We start from the raw sequence: 8,848 nt of genomic DNA on the forward strand, positions 1-8,848 counted from the left end.
ATACGGTCTGTGGTAGCTTCATCAGCTACTTGCCCTCTGGTGATCATTTCAGGTAATCTTCAGGCTTCTGTGCACCCGCTGCTTCTGCGGAGGGTCCTGGAACTCATTTAGACCTGTCCTCTGCATTTTCCCCCCAAAGAACGGTGGGAGGTTCGATCGAAGTTGTACTTAACTGGGCTTTTCAATAACCTGTGGCCTATTAAAGGGTTAAATCTAATACTGACCCCGTTAGTATCCTATAGGGTTTAAGGGTAACCTGGGTCTTAGTCCTAGTAACTGAAAGTGCATCTGGGTAGGGACTCCCTCCCCGCATCCTCACCCTCCAAACCCAGAAGGAAAAGAGGTTTCTTTAGGAAGGGCTAAAGAACACTGGGCTGCCCAGCTCCAGTGTTATTATTTATGGCTTCAGCACTCTCCATACTGCTATATTTAACATGAGGCTTACCACCCAAGGCAGTGTGATGTGTACACATCACACATTCAGACAATCAGTAATGTTGCTTGATTGCTTTGCAGGTATTTACATTTTTCACTGAGGTATGTGTTCATTCCTCCAAAATCTGTTGAGTTTATATGCGATCCCTGTGCAAGGTGCTAGAAATGGCAGCGCAGCAGGTGCTCAGTCTGTATAGTGAGTCTGTGGGGCAATTGGATGCAAGCGGGAGAAAGGGATTAGGGTGGCCTTCCTGGAGGTGATCCCACACAGAAAGGAGGGGACAGAGCTCACAGCAGAAGGAAGAAGCAGGAGGGAGCTTGCACATTGCACAGTAGTAAGTGGTCTGATGTCTGATGTCTCTGGCAAGGTGGGGCCTTGGCTGCTGGAATGTTCTAGAAGATTGTGGCCATGGAGGTATTTCTTATGAAGCAGTGTGGGCAAGAGACTGGCAATGGTGAGACCTCAGGCAGAGAGCTGCTGCAAGACCGAGGGCAGGGGAGAGGGTGTGATGGATGAGCAGGAGTGGAGGAGAGGCATGCGTCCAAGAGGCTTAGGATCTAGGCCAGGGAATGGAGGTGGAAGAGAAGGTCTGAGGAGGGAACTCCGAGAGGGCGGTTGTGGAGGCCACGAAGGAGCGTGTAGTTGGAAAGTGTCGTGTGGCCACAGGCAAGACTGGAAAGTGTTGATGAGAGTGAGAAACAGTTCGCTGGAGACCTTGGGGAGAACACCTGATTGGAAGAGGAGTGTCAGACCTGGGTTTCAGTGAGCTGAAGAGTGACAGGAGGGCAAGGAGGTAGAAAAACACAGACTCCTGTCGAGAAAATTCTGCCTGTGAAGGGAGAGGAGCCAGAGCAGTCGGAAGACAGATGGCCCGGTAGACATGCGGAGGCAGTTCAAAGGAAAGGAAACCCAAATGGCTGTGATCTGATGGATCAGCACATCCAGTGGTAGCCCAGGAAACTCAAGTTAAAATGAGATGTCACTTTATACCCGTTCAGATGAGCAAAAGTTTTAAAAGTCTGATAGTGCCCGGTTCGGCAGATGGGGGAAACTGCTGGTGTAAGTAAATTGATAAGACCCCTTTAAGTTGCAACCCCTTGTGACCCCACAGTTCCACACTGGGTTTAGACACTAGAGCCTGTTTGCAAACTGCAAGTCGTGACCTCTGCCGGTGGGCCATTAGATCCGTTCGTGAGCAGCACTTTTTTTTTTTTTTTTTTTTTTTTTTTTTTTTTAATGAAACAGACTAGAAAATAATCGGTTCCATATTTAGTAAGAGTAAATATTTTCTAAAACTTCTGTTTCAGTTATTTGCATGAATGCAGTGCGTGGTAGCGTAAAATCAAACTCCTAGAGTGGGTTCAAGAAAACACTGCTTTAAAGCAGCCTCCCACAGGGGCGCCTGGGTGGCGCAGTCGGTTAAGCGTCCGACTTCAGCCAGGTCACGATCTCGCGGTCCGTGAGTTCGAGCCCCACGTCGGGCTCTGGGCTGATGGCTCGGAGCCTGGAGCCTGTTTCCGCTTCTGTGTCTCCCTCTCTCTGCCCCTCCCCCGTTCATGCTCTGTCTCTCTCTGTCCCAAAAAATAAATAAAAAACGTTGGAAAAAAAAAATTTAAAAAAAAAAAAAAAAAAGCAGCCTCCCACATATGGGGTAGGACACAGGAACACTGGAGGGGATGCTCATTCCAGCAGCAGAGAAAAAAAAAAAAAAAACAGAACAAGTTAAGTACCCATCAGCAGATGAATTGTATACTCATCCACAGTGAAAGTGAAGGAACAGGAGCTACAAGCTTCAATACAGATGAATCTAGAAGACAGCAAGATGGAAAAGCTGTAGAAGATACTCTAAGGAAATAGAGCATGGCCCAGACCTCAGACCAATTTTAGAATGGGATTCTGGGTAGGGGAAGCGTTGGACTGGGGAGGGGTCAGAGTCTTTTAACTGTGACATATTTTTCCTTTTAAAACATCGGAAACTGGGGTGCCTGGGTGGCTCGGTTGGTTAGGTGTCCCACTTCGGCTCAGGTCACAGTCTCACAGTTTGTGAGTTCAAGCCCTGTGTCAGGCTCTGCTGACAGCTCAGGCCTGGAACCTGCTTCGGATTCTGTGTCTCCCTCTCTCTTCCTGCTCTTTTTCTTTCTCTCTCTCTCTCTCTCTCAAGTAAACAAACTTCAAAAAAAAGTTTAAAGAAAAAAAAATCTGAAACTAAATCTAGAAAACGTAAGCGTGTTAAATCTGGCTCACGGCGTTACAGTTTCTTGAAGGGTACTAATGCCCATTCTCTTCCCAGAGGAGAGCCTTGTACTTGACTGCCCTTAACAGCTTTCTAGGCTGTGCCTCATGGGAATCGCAGAGACTCCAGGCTGTGCCACCCTGCTCCCAGCATCGCTGTTTGTCAGTAGTCACCCAGGTACCGGGGCCTTTTCCTTTGGATAAGGAGGTGCTCTGAAGGAGGTCTTGGTCCCTGCCTCCTAGGAGCTGCAGTCACAAGAACGGTGTAGACTCCGTGGTGAAGGTTGGGACAGTAGGGGTGGGGACCGCAGAGTGGGTGGGGACAGCCTATAGAAGCACAGTAGGATTCTGTAAACTGGACCCAGGATTGGTACTAGAAGCAGGTGCATCTTTACACACCCCTCCATTGACCCCTTCGTTGGGGTCCCCTCAGCCAGAACAGTTAGGAAGAGTATGTAATGAGTGCAAGAGATCAGAGTATTGATTTGGGCTTCCTGCACGGACCATGCAGAAAAGCATGGCAGGTGCTGCTGGGGATGTTGGCATTCTGTGTGCCTGAAGGCAGTTGGACTTCTCCTTCCTGGCAGCATTCTGGATATTAAGTTTTCAGTCTTTCAGAGAATTAGGATCAGTTAGACGAGGGTCAGACCTCTAAGAGTGCAGGGCTTCGGGTAGACCTGGCGTGGGTCCCGGCTCTGCCCCTTACCAACTTGAACAGATTGCTTAACTCCGTGAAGAGAACACCTACTGCAGCAGGTTACGTGGAGGGTATGAGGCACACTTAGCCCGCTGCCTGCCGTTTCATTGTACAGCAAGCTTGCGTGGCAGGAGCATGTGTTATCCCGTTTTATAGATGAGGAAAGTGAGGCAAAGAGAGGTTCAGAATTTGCCTTACAAAACTAATCTATGGTGTCATAAGTCAGGAGAGTGATTCTCTTTAAGGAAGAGTAGGGAGATGGTAATTGGGAAGGTTATCAAGGGTACTGGAATATTTTGCTTTTTAACCTAGATGATGGTATAGCTATACTTACTTTGTGCTACCTCATTAAACTATATACTTGGAATTTGTTATCAATTTTGTTATCACTTTAAAAGCTTATTTTACAAATGTTTTCCTTGAGATCACACATCTAATAGTGTGATGTGGGATTGAAACCCTCTTGTAAAAACACTACACTGCTTTTCTGATGGCAGTTAGTAGTTCTAATGCTACTACTGGGAAGTCGGGAAAGATGTGCTCATTATCAGAATGACCACTTTTGAGCCAGGTACCCCAGTGGAGTGTCTCTTTTTTTACTACCACAAAACCCAGAATGGGGCCAAGATATAGATCCTTCTGAGCAGTCATTCCTGGAGGTTTCCCAGAACTAGTGGTCACTGGCCTGGCAGCATAGAGAGGAGATCTTCGTCCCTCCAGGGCAGCGACCCTTTATAGTCACTGTTCCCATCAACAGGAGAACGGCCCGGCATGCTCTGCAGTTTCCGGATCCCTGGGGCCTGGTCCTGTGCATGGTCCCTGAACATCCAGGCAAATAACTGCTTCAGTACAGGTGAGCCATGACTGACTCCACAGGTTCCCAGCGTAAAGAATTTCAGACTTCAAACTCCCTGTCCAGGCTGTGAGTGATCCTCGTCTCTCTGCCCCATCCCTATTTCTGTCAGGCTTGTCTCGGCGAGTCCTAGTGACCAACGTGGTGACAGGACATCGGCAGTCATTTGGGACCAGCAGCGATGTCTTGGCCCAGCAGTTTGCTCTCATGGTTGGTTGGATTGGGAAGGGGGCAGTATAAAGTTTCCCAAGATTGGAAATTGTGCTGGACTGAAAATGATTCCTGTGTGGTATCTGGTTGTCCCTCTCTTTCAGGGGAAAAAAGGACATCAGAGAGGATTAATGGTTTACTTGGTGATTGTATGTGCACTGGAGGAAAGTTGGCTGATTCAGAAAGGCCTGGCTAAACTGGCTTTTGGTTTTGGTTTTGTTTGGGTTTTGGGTTTTTGGGTTTTTTTTTGGTTTTTGTTTTTTTTTTTTTAAGTGCAAAAAGGTGATTTTATTAAAGCACAGGGACAGGACCAACGGCAGGAAGCTGCCTAAACTGGCTTTAAACAACTTCCTATTTAAATGAATTGTTAGTACTTCTTAAGTACTGGGATTAGCCATCAGGACAAGTAATTTTTTTGACATATAAATAAAGTCTCAATTCATAATACTAAATAGCCTCATACCTAGCTTTCAATTTACATATTTTAAATTTTAACAAAATTCTAGTCATTCCTACTTTTCAGAGACTTCCCCCGTTAAAAAATGCCATCTTTGTTTAAAAGCCTGGAGGAGTGTGCAGACTGCCAACCTACCGTCTTCTGGAAGCACAGAAGTGTTTCTGCATGTTTCATGTTTCTGCAGCCTTCTGCCCTCTGTTTGGGACTCCATGACTTCCCTGGATGTCTCATCTCTCCTACTCCATACTCCCACCCTCGCTTCTCACAAAGGACCTTCCTTGGTGGAGATAGGGCTCCATCACATGGGCTTCACAGAATGAGGCCTAAGGGTCCAGTGCAGCCAGTGGGGAGGACACTGGAAGACACGTGGGGTCCAGTTCTCTTACCCTTTCCTAAGGAACTCCTCCAGCTACCCTGAGGCTCAAATCCCCACCAAGCCATCAACCCACACCTCTGATCCAGGGGCTGGGAGAGGGGTGCGAGACAGGCCTTCTGTTCTGGAAGGCACACCCCTCCCAGCCTTAGAGGAGGAGGTACCAACCAGTGCCTTTTTCCATAGGCTCCTTTGCTGTTTAATGGCTGTCGTTCTGGGGAGATCTTTGCCATTGATCTGCGTTGTCGAAATCAGGGCAAGGGCTGGAAGGCCACCCGCCTGTTCCACGACTCAGCAGTGACCTCTGTGCAGATCCTCCAAGAAGAGCAAAACCTGATGGCATCTGACATGGCGGGAACGGTAGGGTAGCACTGACTCTTTCGGGCCACTGCAGCCACTGGCCCAGAGTTCTGCCAGATGAAGGGCTCTTCAGAAGAGACCCTCATGCAAGACAGTAGCAAGGGAAAGGCAGTTGTGGGCTGTGCAGAGGTGGGAGCCCAGCCCGATCTAGACAGACACAAAACTAGTTTTGATGCTTTTGAAACTTAAGATTTTCCTAACCTGGAGAGGTGTTTGGACGCCACCTTGTCCTCCCTGGCTTCTGTGCCTAGTTCGCTAGTGTGCCTGCCAGACTCTTTCTGATGGCCCCTTGTGCTTTCCACAGATCAAGCTGTGGGACCTGAGAACCACTAAGTGTATAAGGCAATACGAAGGTCACGTGAACGAGTACGCCTACCTGCCCCTGCACGTGCATGAGGAAGAAGGCATCGTGGTAGCAGGTACCTAGGGAGGGGGAGATATTCTGTCCTGTCAAATAAAATGGCAGGGGGGAAATTACTCCAAATCTGAACTGAATACTTGGGACTGTGGACTCCTGAGGTCAGGGGGACCAGATGGGATGTAGAGTAGGACATGAGTAAGCAGCAGTTAAACATCCACCAGTTGGACAGCCCTTTGTCCCCATGTTAATGGGACAACATCACCTCAGTAACAGGCAGGTTAGGTGCAATAAAATATAGCAGCTTGGGAGACCTGGGTGTCCACCTGGTCAGCATTCAATGGGACCCTTAGCCCATCCTGTTGAAAAGCTTGGGCTCCCTGTTCTTTGAGCTCACTTTCTAGCAGAGGATGCTGAGAAAAGAAATTAAGGTCATTGTAACAGCACTGGTTCCTGGTCCCCTTAACACTGTCCATGGGGATCCATGATCTGCAGAACAGGAGCTGAAATGTCTAGCCGCTGCTTTGAAAGGAGCTACAGGTTGATCACAGGTTTTGACTTTCTGGGCTACAAAATGTTCTGATAGCATGAAAGCTCAGTGGTTTGACAAATTAAATAGTAGGCCCTTGACAGAAGGAATACGTTCTTGGTCTTGACAAGTCCTCACATTTGCAAATATGCCTACAGAATGTACTTGTTCCCCACGCCCAAGAAGCGTCACTTGGTTAGGACTTTCTCAGGCTGATTTACTCTCACCGCCAGCAGCAGTTAGCTTCCTGCTTAGGCCTAGTTTCCATAAGTTTTCATCTAAGAAGAACTTCTGTGTTCTGGATAATATAAAAGAGAGAAGCCCCGTTGAGAGGCAGACCTGGGTAGGTGGGCTAGCTGCAGTAATCGGTGAACTGCGCGGCCTGAATCCATCCACAGCCGAGGGAGTGCACGGTCTCGGCCGACCACAGGCACAGATGTGAAATCCGGGAAGCCCTAAGGTCTGCCCTCCTTTCCTCGGAAGCTCTCCAGTAGTGTAGACCGCGTCTGGCCTGCCGCAGCCAGTGGTTGTTAGGTGCCACATCCCTCACAGCTCTGGGCCCTAAAGACTTATGTGGTCTGACACACTGAGCCATCGAACCAGAAACAGCACAGGGCACCTGGGTGGCTCAGTCAGTTGAGCGTCCGATTCTTGGTTTTGGCTCAGGTCACGAGCTCACAGTTTTAAGAGCTTGAGCCCCACATCCACGCTGCCGGCAAGGAGCCCGCTTGGGATTCTCTGCCCCTCTCTCTCCACCCCTCCCCTACTCACGCCCTCTCAAAATAAACTTTAAAAAAAGTTTTTTTTTTTTTGAATGTTTAAAAAAATTTCGTTAAACTAGAAAAAGCTCTGGGGAGCGTCATCACCTGGTTTGTCCCCGGGATGTATTAAAGTGAAGAGGTCTTCCTGGTCACTATTTCACAAACAGGAAATCAGTTGCAGTCACCCTCTTGAACAGCCCTTGACAAGAGAAGCAGAGCGCCCACCTGTTAGCCGACATGCCTGGGGCACCATCCGAGGCGTCGCCGGCCAACGCATTTGGTCGCTTGGAATACCTGCAACTGGTGGTGCTTGTAGAGCACAGGAAGACCTGGAACTTTGATTTTCAAGAAGTACACGTTATCGACAGAAATAGTTTCCATTTGCATTTGTGCTTTGGGTCCCGTGGAGTCCTTTTTAGCCTTAGGAATTGCGAGAAGCCATGTCCACATGTATACACTTTCTTCTGTGCATCCTCTCACTAACCTGCTGTGTATCTTCCCTCTTTCTTAGTGGGCCAGGACTGCTACACGAGAATCTGGAGCTTCCATGATGCCTGCCTGCTGAGAACCATACCTTCCCCACACCCCACCTCCAAGTCTGACATCCCCAGTGTGGCCTTCTCGTCTCGGCTCGGGGGCTTCCGGGGAGCCCCAGGGTTGCTCATGGCCGTCCAGCAGGACCTTTACTGTTTCTCCTACAACTGATTCCACGGGGTGCAACCCAGAGGGATGTGGACTTGACTTACGGGAGTGAGGAGCAGCCATGCCTCTGCCACAATTCCTGTTTCCAGTGAGGGCATTTTAAATGGGTGCTCTGTGTACACAGATCCCATCCATCTGGCTGCTGGGAAGAGGTGCTATGTTTTAAGTGGAGACACTTCAGTAAAGTTATTCCAGTTAAGTTGTGAGCTCAGAGAGCTCAGAAGTCCTTTTCATAAAAGGTACTTGTTTCCTGTTGAATTCCTTAGAATAGCCTGTGCCCCACTCCCCTCTCCTCCGCCCCAGCCCTTTTCAAACAAAAACTCTGCTAAGGGCTGAAGATTGGCAGTAACTGAGGTTTTCTTTCACCAAAAGCCCTTTCAAGAAGGGTAATGGGATTGGGTGAGACTGTTAGTGTAGTCAGTGCTTGGGTCCCAGAAAGGTGTGCGCCTGGACTGGAGAAAGCTGGGGAGAAGGGGAAGCAGGGAGTCCTTTCTCTGAGTCTCTCGAGAAAGATTGAAGGCTGGATTGCGGGGGGGTGGTCATTAAAAAGCCTTCTCAGACTCATTCAACATCAGTGGCAGATCTTGGATCCCCCTTTTATTACCATTCATAGGCATTGGGAGGAAAAATGGACCTTTCTAGATGCTAGAAGTTTTAAACAGGCCCTAGCATGCATGCCTTTGTTGAGGCACCTCCCAGCATGTTAGGTACAACAGTTCCTATTCCTGTTATGGTGATTTGAATGGCAGCTTCATGGGCCTCATCTCAAAGAAAATTGGTTTTCATTTTTTGTAATCTAGGAGAGGCAGTTTGTGAGCTGTTTATACAAAGTTTTCAAGAGCCTGTCTTTCTACCGAACAATAAACCAGAAAGAACGATG

At 48.5% G+C, this 8,848-nt stretch overlaps 1 protein-coding gene across 9 annotated transcripts in view; it reads left to right on the forward strand.

Moving 5' to 3' along the window:
* Positions 1-8,848, forward strand: part of DCAF4 (DDB1 and CUL4 associated factor 4) — a 32,791-nt gene extending 23,943 nt beyond the window's left edge. For 8 of the 9 annotated variants that reach the window (XM_042990048.1, XM_042990045.1, XM_042990046.1 and 5 more), the window contains 6 exons: positions 2,767-2,846; positions 4,123-4,218; positions 4,331-4,428; positions 5,445-5,618; positions 5,923-6,037; positions 7,778-8,848. In XM_042990048.1, coding sequence (XP_042845982.1) covers positions 2,767-2,846; positions 4,123-4,218; positions 4,331-4,428; positions 5,445-5,618; positions 5,923-6,037; positions 7,778-7,971 — 757 coding nt within the window. In that variant the 3' untranslated portion in view covers positions 7,972-8,848. The remainder of the gene's footprint in view (positions 1-2,766; positions 2,847-4,122; positions 4,219-4,330; positions 4,429-5,444; positions 5,619-5,922; positions 6,038-7,777) is intronic. The other variant, XR_006218981.1, reaches the window with a different exon arrangement.

The sequence above is a fragment of the Panthera tigris genome, chromosome B3 (assembly GCF_018350195.1).
Source record: "Panthera tigris isolate Pti1 chromosome B3, P.tigris_Pti1_mat1.1, whole genome shotgun sequence".
Taxonomy (NCBI): Eukaryota; Metazoa; Chordata; class Mammalia; order Carnivora; family Felidae; genus Panthera; species Panthera tigris.